Here is a 22051-nt window from a genome sequence, read left to right as displayed (position 1 = left end):
CCTTTACCATCAGTGCTACCCCTCCTCCTTTGCTATTCTATCTGTCTTTCTGAAATATTGTGTACCCTGGAGTATTTATTTCCCAACCTTGATCACCATGTCTCTGTAATGGCAATTAGATCTAAATCTTGTGTGCCACTAGTTCATCTATCTTTTTGCAGCAGCTTCATGCATTCAGAAACAGAACCTTTAATTTTATCCTTTTGTTTCTATTCCCTTCAATGACCTTATTTGCTGATGTACAATTTCTGTTAAACTCTCTGTCCCTTCATGTCCCATTCTGCTTGTCTTCACCTACAAAACTATAATGTTTCAATGCCTTGGCCTTTCTCTTTGGATTTCTAAATCTTACCTCTCCCGAACCCTCTCCCACTTTGTTAGTTCACAACCTCTTGTCTTATCTGTTGGCTCACTCTTGAGTTTGTAGGCACTGCCCCTTCCTATCACACCCTGATTATCATTACCCTTATTGCTATCTTGCTCTCTTGCCTTCTCCTCTCTCTTTAAGTTATCACATCTTCCCTCACCCCCACTATTTAGTTTAAAGCCCTCTCTACTGCCCTAGTTATATGACTCACCAGAACACTGGTCCCAGCATGGTTCAGGTGTAGACTGTCCCAATGGTACAGCTCCCACTTTTCCCAGTACTGGTACCAATGCCCCATGAATTGTAACCCATTTCTCCCACACCAATCTTTGAGCCATGCATTTAACTATCTAATCTTATTTACCTGACGCCAATTTGCTCGTGGCTTAGGTACTAACCCAGAGATCATTACCTTTGAGGTTCTGCTTTTTAATTTAGTCCCTAGCTGCTCATACTTACTTTGCAGAACCTCCTTCCTAGTCCTATCTATGTCACTGGTACTCAAGTGGAACATGACAACTGGATCCTCCCCCTCCCACTGCAAGTTCTTCTCCAGACCCGATCAGATGGCCCGAACCCTGGCACCAGACAGGCAACACGGCCTTTTGGACTCTTGCTCTTGGCTGCAGGGAACAGTGTCTATCCCATATGACATATGACACTCCACTGGTAACTGGCTGCCAAACAGATACTTGCCCATGCATTGCCACTTAATATCTACCAACCAATCATTTATCAGACTATTGTAATACATTCCCATCTATCCCTTGGAGTTGGACTTTATTTAGAAATAAACAATGGGGGAACGGAAAGGTGTGAATAAATATATGTGACAGTGCCAAATGCCTTTCTGAAATCCAGATAGATGATATCCACTGTCTGTCCTCTATCTACTAGGTCTGTCATTTTCTCAAAGACCTTCCGCTCTTAAAGCCATGCTTCCAGTCTCGAATTGGCTCATTCTGCTCCAGATGCTCCCTTATATTATTCCTTATCGTACTTTCAAAAAGCTTCCTAACAGTAGAAGTATAAGGCTTACAGGTCTGTAAGTTGATTGTTCATCCTTCACGTCTTTTTTGAAGATGGAAGTCATGTTTGCTCTTTTCCAATCCTGTGGGATTTGGCCTGAGTCCCATGAACTCTACAAAATATTCATGAGGACAAAATTACATCAGTGTTTGATTCATTGACAGTAGAAAACTCAGCAAATGCTGGGGGAGGTGAAATTGCTTATGAATGTTTAAAATATTCAGATGAAATGCCCTCTGTCCATTATGTCAAATATGGCATTAACCAAGTTATTTGAACGTGCTCTAATATCATGCAGTGTGATTTTGCTCCACATGGAATTTATTGCTTTAAAAAGAACACTTAGTACAGGCCTGGGACTGATTGCAGCAAGGGAAAGAATCCAGATCAGTTAGATGCCAGAATTAACATTTCGATGGTCTCAGCAGGACATTGTTCTGTAGATTATTTGATTGTGGAGGTGTCAATAACCAGGGTACAAAGATTTAAGGTAAGGGGCAGGAGGTTTAGAGGGGATTTGAGGAAAACATTTTTCACCCAGAGGGTGGTTGGAATCTGGAACACACCGTCTGAAGGGGTGGTAGTGGTAGGAACCCTCACAACATTTAAGAAGTATTTAGATGAGCACTTGAAATGCCATAGCATACAAGGCTATGGGCCAAGTGCTGGAAAATGGGATTAGAATAAATAGGTGCCTGATGGCCGGCAAGGACTCGATGGGCCGAAGGGCCTGTTTCTGTGCTGTATAACTCTATGGCTCTATTGTATGATGCAGATATTACTCTCAATGCATCTGGATTTTATTAGACCACCTGAGCATAGCTCACAAAGGAAAGTTAAGTGGGGGAGGATATTACACCCGTAAGGTCCATCAATTCACTCTGTTCTGCCCTGGGGCTGGTCCAAACTCAAGTCTCAGATATGAAATTCTTGACCAATTTACTAGGGGAGAATAGCTGAGGTGGTTCCCTGTTGCCTTCCTCATGGTGTTTATCCTTGGAGTACTTTCTACTAGGTGGGCTGCAATCAAGGCTAAAGAGCCCCACCTTTCTTCTGCTGGGGAGGCGGAGGTATAGTGGTATTGTCACTGGACCAGAAACCCAGAGTATTGCTCTGGGCACATGGGTTCGAATCCCACCATGACAAAAAGTGGACTTTAAGTTCAATTAATAAATCTGGAATGAAAAGTTAGTCTTATGATACCCCATGAAACCATTGTCGATTGTTGTAAAAACCCATCTGGCTCACGAATGTCCTTTAGGGAAGGAAATCTGCTGTCCTTACCTAATCTGGCCTACATGTGACTCCAGACCCACCACAATGTAGTTGACTTTTAAATGCCCTCTGAAATGGCCTAGCAAGCCACTCAATTGTATCAAACCACTAAAAAGTCAATAAGGACTGAAACCGGGCAAACCACTGGCATCGACCTAGGCACCAGAAACGACAACGGCAAACCCAGCCCTGTCAACCCTGCAAAGCCCTCCTTACTAACATCTGGGGGCTTGTGCCAAAGTTGGGAGAGCTGTCCCACAGCCTACTGAAGCAGCAGCCTGACATTGTCATACTCATGGAATCATACCTTACAGACAATGTCCCAGACACTGCCATCACCATCTCCAGATATGTCCTGTCCCACTGGCAGGACAGACCCAGCAGAGGTGGTGGCACGGTGGTATATAGTCTGGAGGGAGTTGCCCTGGGAGTCCTCAACATTGATTCCGTACCCCATGAAGTCTCACAGCATCAGGCCAAACATGGGCAAGGCAATCTCCTGCTGATTATCACCTACTGTCCCACCTCAGCTGATGAATCAGGACAACCCCATGTTGAACGCCACTTAGAGGAAGCACTGAGGTTGGCAAGGGTGCAGAATGTACTCTGGTTGGGGGACTTCAATGTCCATCACCAAGAGTGGCTCAGTAGCACTATTTCTGACCGAGCTCAAGAAGATAAGAACACAAGAAATAGGAGCAGAAGTAGACCATATGGCCCATCGAGCCTGTTCCGCCATTCAATACAATCATGGCTGATCTTGGGCTTCAATTCCACTTTCCTGCCCACTCCCCATAACCCTTGATTCCCTGCGAGACCAAAAATCTGTCTATCCCAGCCTTAAATGTATTCAATAATGGAGCATCTACAACCCTCTGGGATAGAGAATTCTAAAGATTCACAAAGCTTTGAGTGTAGTAATTTCTTCTCATCTAAGTCCTGAATGATTGGCCCTCTATCCTGAGACTGTGCTGCCACGGTCTCGATTCCCCAACCAGCAGAAACAATTTCTCAGCTTCTACCCGATGAAGCCTTTTCAGAATCTCAATTAGATTGCCTCTCATTCTTTTAAACTCCAGAGAATATAGGACGAGTTTAATCAGCCTCTCATCATAGGACAGCCCCCTCATCCCAGGGACCAATTTAGTAAATCTTCACTGCACCGCCTCCAATGTAAGTATATCCTTTCTTAAATGTGGAGACCAAAACTGCATACAATATTCCTGGTGCGGTCTCACCACAGCCCTGTGCAGTTTTAGTAAGACTTCTTTATTCCTGTACTCCAATCCCTTTGCAATAAAGGCTAACATGCCATTTGACTTCCTAATAGCCTGCTGCACCTGCATGTTAACTTTGTGCGTTCCTTGTACAAGTACCTCCAAATCTCTCTGAACATCAACACTTACCAGTTTCACACCTTTTAAAAAATATTATGCTTTTCTATTTTTACGACTGAAGTGAACAACATCATACTTCCCTATATTATACTCCATTTGCCATCTTGTTGCCCATTCACTTAACCTGTCTATATCTCTTTGCATCCTCTCCATGTCCTCCCCGCAGCTTACCTTTCCACCAAGTTTTGTATCATCAGCAAGCTTAAATACATTAATCTCTGTCTCTTCATCCAAGTCATTAATATAGAGTGTAAATAGCTGAAGCCCCAGCATTGATCCTTGTGGCATCCCACTATTCACTGCCTGCCAACTTGAAAATGCCCCATTTACACCCACTCTCTGCTTCCTATCTGTTAGCCAATCCTTTATCCATTCTAATATATTACCCCTAACACCATGAGCCGTTCTTTCATGTGGCACCTTATCAAATGCCTTTTGGAAATCCAGGTCTACCACATCTACTGGTTCTCCTTTATCCTTCCCCTATCTTTAGCTAGCCAAGTCCTAAAGGACATAGCTGCTAGACTGGGTCTGTGGCAGGTGGTGAGGGATCCAACAAGAGGGAAAAACATACTTGACCTCGTCCTCACCAAGCTACCTGTCGCAGATGCATCTATCCATGACAGTACTGGTGGGAGTGACCACCGCACAGTCCTTGTGGAGATGAAGTCCCGTCTTCACATTGAAGATATCCTCTATCGTGTTGTGTGGCACTACCACCATGTTAAATGGTATAGATTTCAAACAGATCTAGCAACACAAAAATGGCATCCATGAGGCGCTGTGGGCCATCAGCAGCAGAACTGTACTCAACCACAATCAGTAACCTCATGGCCTGGCAAATCCCCCACTCTACCAATATCATCAAGCTGGGGATCAACCCTGGTTCAATGAAGAGTGCAAGAGGACATGCCTGGAGCAGCATCAGGCATACCTCGAAATGTGGTGTCAACCTGGTAAAGCTACAAGCCAGGATTACATGCGTGCCAAACAGCGTAAGCAGCATCTGATAGACAGGGCTAAGCGATCCCACAACCAACGGATCAGATCTAAGCTCTGCAGTCCTGCCACATCCAGCCGTGAATGATGGTGGACAATTAAACAACTAACTGGAGGAGGTGGCTCCACAAATATCCCCATCCTCAATGATGGGGGAGCCCAGCATATCAGTGCGAAAGATAAGGCTGAAGCATTTGCAACAATCTTCAGCTGGAAATGCCGAGTGGATGATCCATCTCAGCCTCCTCCTGACGTCCCCAGCATCACAGACGGCAGTCTTCAGCCAATTCAATTCATTCCATGTAATATCAAGAAATGACTGAAGGCACTGGATACTGCAAAGGCTATGGGCCCTGACAACATTCCGGCAATGGTACTGAAGACCTGTGCTCTAGAACTTGCTGTGCCCCTAACCAAGCTGTTCCCATACAGCTACAACACTGGCATCTACCCGGCAATGTGGAAAATTGCCCAGGTATGTCCTGTACACAAAAAGCAGGACAAGTCCAACCCGGCCAATTACTGCCCCATCAGCCTACTCTCAATCATCAGTAAAGTGATGGAAGGTGTTGTCGACAGAGCTATCAAGCAGCACTTGCTTAGCAATAACCTGCTCAGTGATGCTCAGTTTGGGCTCCGCCAGGGCTACTCAGCTCATAACATCATTACAGCCTTGGTTCAAACATGGCCAAAAGAGCTGAACTCCAGAGGTGAAGTGAGAATGACTGCGCTTGACATCACGGCAGCATTTGACCGAGTATGGCATCAAGGAGCCCTAGCAAAACTGAAGTCAATGGGAATCAGGGGGAAAACTCTCTGCTGGTTGGAGTCATATCTAGCGCAAAGGAAGATGGTTGTGGTTGTTGGAGGTCAATCATCTCAGCTCCAGGGCATCACTACAGGAGTCCCTCAGGGTAGTGTCCTAGGCCCAACCATCTTCAGCTGCTTCATCACAATGACCTCCCTTCAATCATAAGTAGAAGTGGGGATGTCCGCTGATGATTGCACAATGTTCAGCACCATTTGCAACTCCTCAGATACTGAAGCAGCCCATATCCAGATACAGCAAGACCTGGACAATATCTAGGCTTGTTGATAAGTGGCAAGTAAAATTCGCACCACGCAAGTGCCAGGCAATGACTATCTCAAACAATCTCACCATCTCCCCTAGACATTCAATGGCATTACTATCGCTGAATCCCCCACTACCAACATCCTGGGGGTTACCATTGACCAGAAACTCAACTGGAGTAGCCATATAAATACTGTGGCTACAAGAGCAGGTCAGAGGCTAGGAATCCTGTGCTGAGTAACTCACCTCCTGACTCCACAAAGCCTGTCCACCATCCACAAGGCACAAGCCAGGAGTGTGATGGAATACTCTCCACTTGCCTGAATGGGTGCAGCTCCAACAACACTCAAAAAGCTCGGCACCATCCAGGACAAAGCAGCCCACTTGATTGGCACCCCATCCACAAACATTCACTCCCTCCACCACCGGCGCATAGTGGCAGCAGTGTGTACCATCTACAAGGTTCACTGCAGCAACGCATCAAGGCTTCTTCGACAACACCTTCCAAACCCATGACCTCTGCCACTTAGAAGGACAAGGGCAGCAGATACATGGGAGCACCACCACCTGCAAGTTCCCCTCCAAGTCACACACCATCCTGATTTGGAACTATATCGCTGTTCCTTCACTGTCACTGGGTCAAAATCCTGGAACTCCTTTCCTAACAGCACTGTGGGTGTACCTGCCCCACATGGACTGTAGCGGTTCAAGAAGGCAGCTCACCACCACCTTCTCGTGGGCAATTAGGGATGGGCAATGAATGCTATCCTAGCCAGTGACATCCACATCCCATGAATGAATTTTAAAAATCCTTTGCAATGAGCAGTGGGGGAGGGAGGCGTCCACAGCCATCAGGTGCAAATACCCCTTCTCAACATCAAACTAGTATTCAGAGCCAGTGCTCCACTTGCTGGGGCTGTTTGGAGTGGAGCCCAAACATCAACTATTTGTTCAGACCCAAGTGCTCTGTCGGATGTCAGTCCAGTATTTAGAGACCATTTTCTAGTTTTCACTCGCCAAGACTGTCTAGAGTCGGACTCAAACCCTTCACCTACTGACTCAGAGGTGGGAATGACACCACAGAATCAAAGGGTTACCCCCACATGTAACGTGGCCACCACTTGCTTTTCCATCCATTAATTTAAATGCTCCATTACTGGCCCAGGAACAGTAGAAGAATCTGCCCCTATATTTTGATACTTGTCCCTACAACCTGGAATTCTTTCCTGTTAAGGTACTCAAGGACATTGCCAGCTTTAAATATAACCTAGATTCAGAAAGTGCTGAGGTGTAGTTTCTGGCAGTATATAAATAGTCGTGTAGAGAAATTCTAAATTGACACATATTTACATTTTAGCATCTCAGCAAAACCTTGTAAATTGGTGGAATACATCAAGATTCTGTCTTCCTAGAATCTTTTGAGATTAGGTGATAGATGTTCACTTGTAATTGAATTTAGATTGATTGTCCTAATGACTTCAAGGAAAGAAAGATACATTCCAAGTACACTGCATTCTAGTTAGTTTACATCAAAATGCCTCGGGAGTATGTTCCATGCCCACTGCTCTGTGAACCCTACCAGAAGCATTTTTAGACATCATTCTGTCAGCAAATGTAAGAATTTGTTAATTTGAAAAAATGATGGCAAAAAAGTTCCAAGACTATTTTTAAAATATATTTCAGAACTGTACCTCTTGCACCAACATATTTTTGGATGTGCTGATATGGCAGCCATATTGAATACATAAGGACGCTTTAATTGTATTTTACACAAGTCATCTGGTCACCTCACTCAATGGTGTACCCATTGAACTACCTACACATAGCAAAAAAAACTTTAATAACTAACATATGAAGCCTCAATGAAATTTCCTCATTTTTTAAATTCTAGAAATGAAAGGATTATAGAAATAGTACAGATTAGAAATATCACATAGTCTTTCTTCCTAATGTGACCAATGTATTTAATGTCAAAGTGAGTTGGTGAAGCTCAAAATACATTCTATTGTTTTCTTCTTCACTGGGGTTTACTGTTTAGCCATTCAGGAGGGTATAGAGACAGGAACATCTGTTTGTATGTCGTATATCAATTCTGCCAATGGAGATCTGTTCAGAATTTATTCCCAGTATTCTGTCAGCTTTGCTTTCTAAGTGTAGGCTGAAATTAGGGGAGGTGGTGGCGTAGTGGTAATGTCACTGGACTAGTAATACAGAGGCTCAGGCTAATGCCCTGAAGACATGGGTTCAAATCCCCTCATGGCAGCTGGTAGAATTTAATTTCAATTAAGAAATAAATTCAATTAATAACAACAATCTGGAACTGAAAGCTAGTCTCAGCAATGGTGCCATGAAACTATCATTGATTGTTGTAAAAACCAACTGGTTCACTAATATCCTGAAGTGAAGGAAATCTGCTGTCCTTACCTGATCTGGCCTATATGCGGTTGACTCTTAACTGCCCTCTGAAATGACCTAGGAACCCATTCAGTTGTCAAGGGCAATTGGGAATGGGCAAAAAATGCTGGCCTTGCCAGTAACAACCACATCCCATAAAAGAATTTTTTTTTAATTGTCAAGGCTGCAGAATATGATGCTTTACATAGTCAAAATAGTCCGTCAAGTCAGCCCTACTGACCAACCTCAGTGTTCAAGTTTTACAGCAATTTACTGAACTCAATCTGGCCTTTAGGAAAATAAAAGTCACCCACACCACCGAGTGTAATCTATCTTAGTATCTTACTATTTATTTACCTTCTTGAAACTTGTGACTTAGGGATTAGTCAACCCTTTGGGAGATGGATCCTCCCAACTCCATCCCCCAGAAAAAGATCTTTAGAGATCTAAGCTAATAACTATTTCAGTATACAATGGTTATTGAATGGGCACAGAAATCAGCAGCTCTCTTCTCAATCAGTTATCATGCTACAGTCAGTAATGTTTTGAGAATGTTCTGTCTGTTACTGATACTCTGAACTGTTAGTTAGAATAAGTCCAAGGCAATTCTTGCACTGACCACCGTAAAGGACACTTTCAGCACTTGTGGGCTGGAAGTAATTAAACTACAGCTGCTGCACAGTCAAACTGCAGTTTCCTACACTAATGCAACTTTTAGATTTGCATAAATAGATTGAAGGATCTGGTTCAGAAGCATTACCAAAAGAGAAAAATTACTCGTGCTATAATTTCTGGGTGGCAACATCAATCAAAATGATTAAAGGAGAGAAGATGTGGCTTCATTGCCTGTCTGATCCATCATGTCTTGATTTTTGTTAATATTCACCAAGAGGGGACCAAGCTTGGTGCCTCAGCAAAAGTTTAGCATTTCTTTCTGTCATAACTATTGCATCCTATGGTTTTTGTTGTCTTTTGAATGTTGTGTTTCAGAAAGGAATTCAATTACTATTCTCCTTGGTATTGTTCAGAACTGTTGGGTTACATGTGTGTTGTGTTACTCAAATCTGTGTAACCTAACAGCTGAGGAAATGACTCTTGTTTCCTAATGTCATTTTTGTTGTTACTTTTTATTGTGAAAGCTGTAAACTAACTAGTTAAAATGTTCCAGGGCTCCAAAAGCATGAGCTATCAACTATTGGGCTGAATTTAGTGGTGCCGGCAGAGCTCCCTGCCCCCAGCCGAAAAGGCGGGGAGAATTCTGCCATGGTCATTTGGAGCACCCACCCCACCCCGGCACCGTTCTACAGCGCCAGGATCCCATCCCTTTAAAGACAGGGATCCCACCTCCAACGGCTGCCGGCCAAGTGATGCAGGGTCACCGGGCCAAGTCCAGCAGGCCCTGGTGATTGCGGGGGGGGAGGGTGACCGTTGTGTACAGGGGGAGCGGGGGGCGGGGCGGGGTCCAAGGAGATGTGTTATTTGCTGGCTGGGGCCCTCTGTGGGCCACAGATTACCCATGGAGGAGGGTTCCCCCAAGCCAGCAGGGAGGTTGCCTCGATTTACTGGCAGCCTCCCCACATGGCAGAGCCTACCCCACACCACTGGCTTAATGCCAGCGGCAGTGACAAGAGGGCCTTAAGTGGCTGTTAATAGCTTCTTAAGAGCCTCAATTAGCCTCTGGGCAGGGGCCATCGTCAGCCTATCCCACCCCCGACTAAACCGCGGTGCGACGGGAAGGTGATGGGCCCTCGCCCCCACCTCCCATCGCAATTCTATAGGCCTCCTGCCTCCTATAAATGCATGTTGTTGTTTATGTAACAGTAGCATCATCGTCATCATCACCATCGTGCAGGTCAATGATCATTGCCAGGTTGTTATCATGGTGCATTCATTTCATCGGTAAATTAGGCTTAATTGAAACCAAAGGCAGCCTACAAGGATGCTCCTCAGTCATGTCTAAGGATACTCTTATGCCACCTCTGGGCAGAAGCAGTGTACAGATGCAATATGACTCATGTAGCTACCTGAAATTTTATATAGAATGCCATTTGCGCCTTGAAGCAGTTCTTCAAATGCCTTGACAGATCAAGAGGCACTTAACTATTTAGCCCTTCCACACCAAGGTCTCCAAGATCATTATCATCTGCTGCAAGCTCAACTCCATAGCTAGGCCTTTTTATATCGCAATGTTGGAAGAAGACAAGCTAGAAACAGAACCAGTTCAGCATGCAAATACTGGCCACAGGATGTCACTGCATAAACAATAGTAGAGTAAGGAAGACTGATGCAACCAGCATTCATCCAAGAGAGTCAACTCAATGTCTAAGCTGGTCCTTTAAAGACAAATGTCCACATGGCACCAAGAAAGTAATTGAAAGCAACTTATCCATCATCCTCGTCACTTACTCAACTAATATCAGGGCACACGCTTTGCTGCTCTGCTTCCTTTTTCTGCACAATCAGAAATAAACTTCTGGACAAAGTTGAAATACAATGCAACCAGTTTATTCACCTACTCAGTGTCACATGTCAGTAATGTTAGAATATTTTCCCACGATACTTCCTCTTAGTGTGCAACCTCGACCTCATAACCTGTGAATAATTCTAAGTGCAGTGGTTTTCAAGTTTCAGTGGAGTGTACATGAGATTCAGATAGCGCTCTACTTCCTTGTGCTGGTTTTTGAGTTTGTTCTATAACCGATCGAGCCACTTTCTGGCACACCTCTGTTAATTTGTTCGGGAGGCTGGATACGTCATTGTCCTGAGAGATAGTAACCTTATCTATGCCTGTTCTGGCCATGATGCTGCTGCTGGGCACTCCTTCAGCATATCTACTTGTCTGCATGAGAGCAGATCTGTGGACAGCAGCAAGGTATGTGAATCTCAGCCTCAAGCTTCTCTCAAATCGATCCTGCAACTTGTTGAAAACTGATGAGACTCTTTTGTAGATCAGAGACCTTGATTTCTGAGGCAGTATTTTGAGATTCATGACAGTAAATCCAAATATGCTTAGAACCATATCACTGGAGGCTGCAATGCAGATGCCTCTGGAATTGCCATACGCAATCCAGAAAAGCTTTCCAACAAAGCTGCTTTGCACTGGATAGCAGTAAAAGAGTAACAGATTATGATGAAACAATTTGTAGCATGCATACTTGGACCAGTTATTTGGTAGGTAGCCTTACCTTGGCAAATCTCCTGAGGTTTGACATCTTCTTCCTTGTTTAGAGCCAGGTTTTCTTGGGTTTAGCTGGCAGCATTCAGCCTGTCAACTATTCTCTGCAAGATTTATTCCACTACTCGTCTGGGAAGGGTGCACAATTACCAAAGAGGGCAGTCTTTCTTTACCTCCTTTATCCAATATGACTCCAGGAGCATGATCCCTGGATCTGGGTATGCAGGTGAACAACAACGACCCATTTTCCAGTAATATTGTAGTAGCAATTCCCTTCCATTCTTGTGCAGTTGAAAATGCAGTCCTTTAAATTGCAGCTGCAACACTTTCAAGTTAATTGTGAACTGCCTAAATATTCCCTGAAGCTGTGCAGAAAGGAGCTTGCACCACTAGGATATTTTGCAAAGACTGGAATTTCAGCAAGATTGGTTGTATTATAAAATGTTGGGACAATTTCCCAAATTGCACCTCAATAGAAATGTTTGCAGTACAGGCTTTTAGACTGCAGGAAACATGAGGTGATTTCCCCAAACTCATTTCAGCCAGGAACTTTAAAGTCAACAGACTAATGAAACCAACTGTGTGAATCTGTGCACCACCCAGTGGTGCCAATAGTACAATGGCTTGGCCTAGCACAGAGTGGTTTCCTCTACATCCACAGTTCTCCATTTGGTGAGTTTCCAGTCTCACCCTATCATCAGAGATAGGTATTGGATAGAAGACTAACATTTGCCTATGAGGAGTACAGGAAATATAAGTCACTTTCAAATGCCCCTGAGAAGTTAGTTATGGAGTGGCAAAGTTGGAAGCCTGAGCAGGGAAAAATAAAAGTGAGCAAAGATTGTTATTAAAAATACAAAACTTAAAAAGAAAACATTATGGTACAGATTGGAATTTAAATATTTACCTGGAGGTACTAACATATACCCTACATCATCCAATAAAATATACTTTTAGTGTTATGATACTTAAACTGTGATTATAGTGACAGTATGAAATGCACCCATGGGAGATGCAGCACAGACCAGAAACAATGTAAAGTTACCTCTACTCCAGTCCCAACAATGCATCATGATCACATCAATCCCATCCCACAAAACACATCTCCTGATCCACGGTAGTTTAGTACCAATCAACTTTAATCATAGTTGGCATTGTCCATACTGTCACCCAGACTGAAGTAAGACAAACTGAAGACAGGAGAAATGACAATATTGGAAGGACTAAAAGCTCAAAGGGTCGACAGCGAATTCTAAGTTTATAGAGTGTATTTACACTTTTAAGGATACTTTTAGATCCAATCCTTATCTGCAGCAAGAATTTTTCAGGCTTTGTGATGGGGTTACATGTCAACATGTTACAAATATTGGGGTGCCGGACCAGTGGAAGATAGGGGGAAAGAGAACACATCTGATTTAAATAGAAATGTATCTGCTTCCAATGTAGCTGGAATTCATTCAATGTAGCTTCTAATTCAACTGGCAGTATTACAAACTGAACAGGGAAGATGGTTAAAGGGCAATTCAAACAATTCATTATTCCACCAAATTTTTCAGTCACAGAATTTGCACATTTTGCAGACCAAAGAAACACAATTTTTTTCCTATCAGTTGAGGGACAGAGGGGAGCAATCTGTGATGACTTTGAAACAGCATCCATGTGGTGTCAAACACTATTGACTGTTCTTTTTAAGCAGCAATAGTTTTGCAGTTTTCCAGTGGAAAATTCTGATTAATGGAGAAACTCAAACATAGATTGAAAGCTGTCCAACACAACCATTTATAGGGCAAGTGGGACTATTAATAATGGCTATAGTCACCAATGTCAGCAGGCCAGGAACTCAATAAGTAATTCATGAACTATGTTAAATGTCATAAAGTACTACTAAATGAAACCATTCTCTTGCAGTGCAAAATAACTTGCAATTGTTTCATAGATGCTCAACCAAATGTGAAATCTAAGGGCTGCGTGTTCTGTTTTTGATATCTTTTGACTTTTAGCACAAATGAATGTAGTAAAGATACCCCATGATTCTTTTTAAAATCCATGTTAAACGGGAATTGGGTCCCTCATATATAAGGGACAATTTTGTACTGTGATACTGTCAATTTATGCCATTGTGTCAATTCTGATTTGTCTGGCAGATTTGCAGCCTCAGCTCCTTCTCCTCATCACATCAGTCCCAGGAGAATTGCAGCACCTCCTCCCTTGATGCACAGAAGGACACCACAGCCACCCCAAATACAGCAGTTTTCAGGATCCCACCTCAAACCCTACCCACCAATCACAGCCTCTTCAGCACAACCCAGCAGCATCCATGTCCAAGGTAAGAAATAAGGAACACTAACAGCAAAAGCACACTCAAATTCACACAGAAAATCTTGTCGATGGATGCAAAGTTCTACAATATCCTGTTGCAAACTGTTTACAATTTCCCGTTTTCCTTCCCAGTCAATAATGGCAAACCTCGGTTCTGCAAAATTCAAGTCTATTTACATGCAACTTTTTTCTTGTACGCTGTACTTGTAAAAATAAGAAACAACTGTTTGAATTTCAACTGAGGAGGTCTTAACCAGAATTAGTTAAATATTTTTCCAAAAAACCTCATGTAGGGAAATTTATTCAAATACAGACAGGAGATACAAGCTGGTTTTTTCCTCCCTTGTGCAATCCACAGCAGAAGATAGGTGGGGTAGGTCTTTTTCCTGCCTGAGGCCATCAGTGCTGACCCCCCAGTGAATGTTCCTCAGTCAGGCACATTTTCATATTTTCAGTAGGCAATTGATGGTGTTGCTGCCTGAGTTCAGGAGCTCATCGCTGGGAGGGGCTGAAAATGGCAGCTGCCACAGGATTCAGAAGCAGCTTAAAACATCAGGCAACCCTCAAGAGAGAACTGATTTTGCTGTCTTCATGCAAATTCAGTGAAAAGGAACATAAGCCTGACAATCCATAGTACCTCTAATTATTTAACTTGTGGATATTTGATTTTTTTTACAATGTTGGACCCTTGTTTCCAGAAATAAAGTTCTGGAAACTGAAGCAGAAATGACAGAAAATGTGGACAAGGGCAGCTTTTAACTTTCAGCGACGGCTGTAAACGGGCAGGATGTTGCAATGTTTGAGACCAGCTCTTTCTTAGAAATGCAAAGAACTGGTTAGAAAAGAGCACCTCGTTCATGACACAGATTTTACCAAACTTTTCTTTCATTTGTTTAAAAACACACTGGCTGCTGTTTTAGACAGAGGACGGGGAAGGAGACATGTAATGCCAGAAATGGACAAGTAACCCAGGCAGTCCAGGAGGAGGCCCAGCTGACCTTAATGGCTGGGTCTGATTTACATGAATTTTTCAGGAATCCTTGTTGAACCTAGCCATATCCAATCCCTGGCCTGCAGGTGGGAACGTAAGTTCAGCGGCAGAAGGCTGCAGCAGAGGTCATGTGTGAATAGTCCATGGGGGTGGGCTCTGAAGGTCATCAGGAAGAGGAGGGGCTTCTGGACAGGGGAAGGGCTTTCTGGCCGCAATTGAGGAAAGTGGCAGAGCCCGCGGCAAGGCAGGCCCAAAGCCTCCTTTTGAGGCCTGGTGAAGCATTCCTACTCCTCCAAGTCCACAAGGAAAACTTCAAACAAATTTTTCAGATTTACCTGCTGGGTTTCCTCTAGTCCAGAATCCCACTCTCAGCAGGACTGGCCCTGATGAGTAAGCCATTATTGTTCCCCTGTTCAGGCCCTCAAACTAAAATTGCAAATTGGGCACCAATGATAACATTATACCTGATATGTGTATTTAAAGAAGGGCCGCACTTCCTCTTTGTGAGTGTCCTGTTCTCCTGCTCAAAAGATCAGGTTAAAATCAGGACTCTACAGGAAGAATAGTGACAACAGTAAGGGTCTCATTTCAACTGCCCTCCTGCCAGTTTCTGCTGGGCGCAGGCAGTTAAAATCGATTTCACAGTGCAATGACCCATCACGTAATTTGTATGTTAACATGACAACAATTAAGTTAAGTTCCTCTGGAAAGTTTATTCCCCCCACAAACTTCAGTGAACATTGGCACTCTGAGCACATCTAGAGGCCATCAATGTAAGATAGTTAGCAAGAAATCAAATAGGGAATTCAGAGGAAACTTCTTTATCAACAGAATGATGAAAATGTGGAAATTGCTACCACATGGTGAACAGTATAGATGCATTTAAGGGGAAACTAGATAAACATCTGAGGGAGAATGAAATAGAGGGTTAAGCTGATAGAGTTAGATGAGGAAGGATGGGAGGAGGTGCAAGTGAAGCAATAACACTGGCATGGACTGGTTGGTCCAAATGACCTGTTTCTGTGCTGTATATTCTATGTAATTCCCTCTTCACTTCCTCAGTTAATTCTCGCGCACTCCTTTTCCTCCTTCTCAAAAGTGTCACTCCTGCTTCTCCCTATTCCACCCCCAAACCACTGCTCACTACCTTCTGACCTTCCTGTCTTACTTGACTTTCCCTTCCCATCCAGTCCAATCCACTTCATCTTCCCTTTCAACAACAAAAACACTTCCTTCTTCAATGCAGTCAATCTCCCCCTTTCCTCACCCCTTGTTGTCTGACCTGCTTGATTTCTGTTGTTAATGGAAAGGACTCTGGCCTTTCGTGGAGATAACTCATGTTCATTCCACCCTGTGGTTTGTATTGGCCAAAATCACATTGATTCATAACAGGTTTCTCATAGGCGCAGCACTGAAAGCAAACACTGACACACAGACAGGGCTCCCAGAACCCTGTCAGCGTGAAATCTCAACATTTGCTATGTATTCTTTGACCTGTTCTGGCACAATACACTTTTAATCAAGTTACCATCATATTTCAGCTCACCAAAGTTGTCTTCATGACTATCTAGCTTCCTCTCACAGCATTCTGATCTGTGGTATAATTGATGGCTCATTCTCTGACCCTTTTTTTATGAACACAGGGATTTCGAACAGTTCAGTCCTTTCTCCCACTCTTTTCAATAATTTTCTCTGTTCATCAGTCAACAATATATACTTCTGCTGATGAACTTATTCTACATCAACTTCTTTCAGATAACACGCCCTCAGTAAACACAACCTCTATGCCCTTGCAGTGCAGTTGCTCAGACTTTAGATTTTAATCTTCTCCATGCAACATAAAATTTAAGACTAGCATCATCTAATCATAATTTCCTGACTTACTTCCTCTTCTGCCTATCAAACTTGATGGTGTACTGCACTATAGGTCTGGGCACTTTACTTTGGATTCTCATACTAAAAAAATTGTAGATTTGGCTTTTGTCAGTTTAAATAAAATTGGCCTCATGCACAGTCAGTTGGACTAAATTTCTACCCATTAATTGTGTTATGATCCTGTAGTTTTATTTTTCCGGGAAGAATGCAGTGTGCCTTTAAGGCAGCAAGCTCTAAAGACTGAGTCAAAGAGTACGTTCTCATTGCCTTGGACACAGCCATTCAGAGACTGTGATTCAAATGGTGCATTCTCGTTGCCTTGGATACAGCCACTCAGACTGAGCATTGAGAGATACAATTGTTACAATTCAATTTTGAACTGGCTGATAGTGTAAACAGTCTGTTCTAACAGGAGACACAGACAGACAGATGTGTGTTAGCACCTAAAAGAAGAACTCTCAGCCCATTTAAATGGAAGGAAGAGAATTTAGTCTGTTTATTTGTTATTCTCAAAATTCTAAAAAAAATTCAAGCCAAAACAGAGATCTCTGATTATTTAAACTGAAGGAAGGGAAGTTAGACTGCTACAATCTTTTATCCCTCAAAAAATTCTAAAAAGCCAAATTGATTCATTAAAAAGTGTTTGCAAGTTGTTAATTGTAGAAATTTATAGCTGGAGTAGGAAAGCAACAATTCTGACTTCTGGATTAGACTACGACCGTTCTACTGTTGAAGAACCTTTTTTCCCCATCTGCTTAAGAATGGCAGTGGTCTGCTCCACTATGTTTCCAGCAGCAACATGGCTCTCATTGCATGCCCATTGTCCTTGTGCGGTCAGGTGGCGGAAAGAGAGCGGCAAGCGGTCATCAGCCATGTGTACAGAAGTATTCCTTGTTTCCAAGCAGCCAGCCACTGGTTTGTGGTGATCCAAAAGTGGTAGGAATGGCAAACCGCTTCAGGATGAAGGCATTGTGTCTGCTGCCAGAATAGCGGCCATTCACCAAAATGATGGTTTGGGCATGGACACACACCAACTGTACATTAATAGAGAAGAACCCTTTACAGTTCCAGTACATTGCCCCATTGACATGTGGAGCCTGCAGAGCCATGTGCGGCAGTCGGTGGCTCCCTGCATCATTGGGAATTCCACTATCCTGGCAAAGTTACTTGCCCACTCATTCTGCTTCTCTCCAGTTACAGAGAAAATGATGAACTTGCTTTCCTCACATACAGGGCCTCCATCACCTCTCAGATACAGTGATGGCTGGCATTCTGGGATATGTTCATAAGATTGCCTGCTCCTGCCTGGAAGGGTCTGGTCGTGTAGAAGTTTAGAGCGATGGTGACCGCGATGGCCACTGGCAGTGTTGCCCTTGGCCTGCTGTGAAGCTGCAGTTCCTGCTAAAGGAGGTGGCACAGTTCTTGGTGAATCTCAGGTGCTTCAAGCATTGCTCCGAGCTGAGGTGGAGGTAAGTAAAGTGCTCCCTGAAGACCCTTGGTGTGTAGGGCCTTCCGTGCAGAACTCTCCTCCTCCTCCCTCTGCATGGAGCTTCCTCTCTTTGTAGCCTCTATTCCATTTCTCTGTCATGTTGCAGATCCCGAGGCATTGTAACTACGCCCCCAGAACTGCTGCAGTCTTTGTATGGACAGGTGACAAAACATCTCTGCTCTCCCTGTTTGGATGCAGCAACACTCACTGCCAAATCCAGAAACTCACCACAACACTTCTGTAAACACTCCATCGTATTTCCATAAACTCTGTCAGAGCAGAAGTAAGTCAAAAACATTTCGCCTGCAAGTTGGATGATTGGGCCTTTGAATAGCGCTAGTTGGGGGTGGGTTCCTTGTGCAGCTGACCGCTTTTTTTTGATTCATTCATGGGATGTGGGCGTCTATGGCTAGGCCAGTATTTATTGCCCATCCCTAATTGCCTTTGTTCAGCTATGTGTAATTAGCACAGGTATTCCCTGGATCTGCGCAGTCCAAGTTTCCAAAACGTGTCAAATCAACTGGAACATCTGTTTGACATCACGATCTGCCCACTGCAAAAGCTTCTGGCGCATGCAGAGCATGCCCTGCACTAGCACTCTTCCCAGCATGGGGGCACCGCACGGGCCATGCCATCGTGGCCTGATGAGCTGCCCACATAATTTTTTCACATCAGGACTTCTGGAGCATCGCCACCAGTGGTATTAGGGAACCCAATTTCACAGCCCATAATTCTATGAACAGAATTTAGGTGATTTAAAAAAAAAACTAAAACCAAGAAATTTGGTAATGATACTGAGATTACTTTCCATGTGGTCTGGTCCAGATAACTTATATTGTGATCGCTTAGGAATTTTGATATCTGATCGACTACAATGGTAAATCCTTTACTTATTTTATAATCAATAGTTGAATTTTAGTCATTTGTTCACCTCATGAAAATTATAGCCATATAAATACAAAATTATAGTTCCCGTGCACAGCAAATCACACAATGTTGAGCTTGGGAAGATGTATGTCTTTCAACAGTTTATTAGTTTAGAGATGAGCTTTACAACCCATGCACGGACAAAAATTTTAATCATCCTTAGTTGTCTCAACAAAATGCATTAAAAAGAGCACAATGGTGCTGCTTCATCAGTTTTGGTTTATTTCATAATATCAGGTGGCTGTGGGAAGCCAGTTCTAACAGTCACCATCTCCTGCAGTTCACTACCTTGCTGTTCCAGTTTGTTTAGAATGATTTAAAGAGCTGTAGCCATGGTCACTGAACTTTCAGCTCAATCTGGTACCAAACAATAGTGACATTTATCTATCTCAATGTGCAGTCTTAAACTTGTCAGTTTAGTTTAAATTGGCTGTACCAGGCGAGAACAGCTCCATAGCCAACATGCCTTTTCAACAAAGAGCAGTAAACAGTTTCCCTGCTGAAGACTGGATGTCTTGGAAGCCTATGTGAATCTCCAAGTGTTAGTGCTTAAATAGCAAGCAGTCATGAAATCAGTCCAAGATTGACTGTCGTATGTACTCCATAAACTACTTGTGTTTTGCAGCTGTGTTTTCTTCAAAAGAAGAATAGAAGGCTTTTAAATGTTCATAATGTCTTTCTAAAGGCATTACTCATGGGCTTTGTCAGCCTCATCTCACATTTTCATGCAGTAACTCTTTGAAGATTGCAGCAACATTTCTGTACCTTAAAAATAAATCTGGCCAAAGTCTGAGAATTAGAAATTGTTCTTCAGTCTTCACTATTGTCTGGTGTTGTGTTGTACTTCGCACAAAAATATAGTGAAAACAATTTTTCCTGCTGCCATCTACAATTTTTTATTATTATTTTGAACATTCCAAAGCAAGCATTCGCTGCTCAACAGTTCAGGTGCCAGTTCAGGTGCTTTTAAGAAAATTATTTTAAGTTTTGTAAGTATAGTTTGAGATGGTGAATAAAATCACATTGAAAATATCTTCTTTTTCAATTTATATCATTGTTATAGTATCAAGATATTTTCTTGTGAAACTTATTTCTTGCATACACTTGGCAATCTTCACCACCACTACACCCCGTCCCCACCCCCGAACCAAACTGTATATGTAGAAGCTGTTCAGTAGAAGTTAATAAATCTCTCACATTATACCTGTCATTGCTTTAGTACTTTCTTAGTGTTGACATGTCACCTAATTCCACCCACTTGTTATTTCACCTTTTAGCCATTTCCCAAGTCAGGTAAGTGCATTTCAAATTTCTATTTAATGGAATTTCTATCCTTCCCACACCTTTCACCTTTTCCTTGGCGCACAATTTTACTCAAATTTTCCCCAGCTCTCCTGTGGGCTGCACCCCCAGTGTTCCTCCTGCCATTCACCAAAAGACCAGCATAACATCTGGCCCCATATTGCTGCTGCTTGATCCAACAGGCCCACTTCCATTCGCTAGTCCTGCAGGACCTTCACTCCAAAATCTAGTTCCATTGCTCTTCAAGACTTTCTACTGTTACAGGCCCATTCCAAAAATTACCCGCTAAACAAATATCACGAATCATTGAATGGTTACAGCACAAAAGGAGACCATTCAGCCCGTCATCTTCATGTTGGCACTCTGCAAGAGTAACTCATCTAGTGCCACTCCCCTGCCTTTTCCCCATAGCCCTGCAACCCACCTTCTCACTAACTTCCTACTTTGTGTTCCAACAATCTACCCCTACTCCACTTCAGAGCTTCTCACTATTGCAGACCCGGTTTCAAAAATCAGTCTACTATTCTGCTACTTATACCCTTTAATCATGCTGCTGGAGATAGTATCGCAGATCCAGGATGGAAAGAAGAAATGATGAGTCATGATATAATGGGGATTGTCAATCAAGGAAGGTGGATTGGGTGAGGGTATGGAAATGAATGGGGGGGGCAGGACAAAAGGCTTATTGAGAAAAAGGAGTGAGAAGCAATGGTGAGTGGCAGGTGGAATGGGAAGTGATGGGGTAACAGAGAAGAGGTAACAGAGAAGAGATAACAGATGCCGCCAGTAGGGAAGGACTAAAAGGTAATGGCAGCTAAAATAGAAATTTTAACAACAATGACAAAGTGACTCCATTAAAAGTAATTTAAACAGTTGTTACTTCAGGAGTGACTTCAGTTATCACTAAGTATCGCAAGTATGACAAGAATTTTTTTTTAAATATGCTAGTAAGAAAGTATGATGCAGGAAGTGTATGCAGTTGTAAGAAATTTCTTTTTTGTCAATATATATAGATAACTAGGGAGAGAGGTGGAATCAGGATATAGCAACCATAGGGATTAAATTGATAGACGTAAGCTAGTAGCTGGAGGGAATCAATGCAATACATATGACTGGTAACGAAAGGCAGAACATGATAGAGTCTGAGGGGTTTTAGCTTTTTTAAAAAAGCTGCCAGATTCGCAGTTTTCAGAATGCATCATTTGAAGAATGCAGCAGTCATGGAATAACCTGGGCTCACAAAGTGAATACAGGGTAGGGAGGGATTTAACAGGATGAGATAATGGTCAGAGAGGTGTTGCCGCAGTAGATGCAGAGTGAAAAGGGCAAGACATTCTGTAGAATTGGGAATGTGACAGGATGCAGCCAGTGGAGGTGGGTAATAGAATTCCATATTGGAAATGAGTGTTTGTGAAACAGCAGACATTGAAGAAAGTGGCA

At 43.0% G+C, this 22051-nt stretch overlaps 1 protein-coding gene across 2 annotated transcripts in view; it reads left to right on the top strand.

Annotated features, from left to right (window-relative positions):
* The window catches only part of LOC137369267 (zinc finger protein GLIS3-like), a 927786-nt gene that overhangs the window by 826259 nt on the left and 79476 nt on the right, over positions 1–22051 (top strand). For both annotated transcript variants that reach the window (XM_068030232.1, XM_068030233.1), the window contains exon 9: positions 13853–14034. In XM_068030232.1, the coding sequence (XP_067886333.1) occupies positions 13853–14034 (182 nt within the window). The remainder of the gene's footprint in view (positions 1–13852; positions 14035–22051) is intronic.

The sequence above is a fragment of the Heterodontus francisci genome, chromosome 4 (genome assembly GCF_036365525.1).
Source record: "Heterodontus francisci isolate sHetFra1 chromosome 4, sHetFra1.hap1, whole genome shotgun sequence".
NCBI lineage: Eukaryota > Metazoa > Chordata > Chondrichthyes > Heterodontiformes > Heterodontidae > Heterodontus > Heterodontus francisci.
This window is presented reverse-complemented; position numbering and strand designations above follow the sequence as displayed.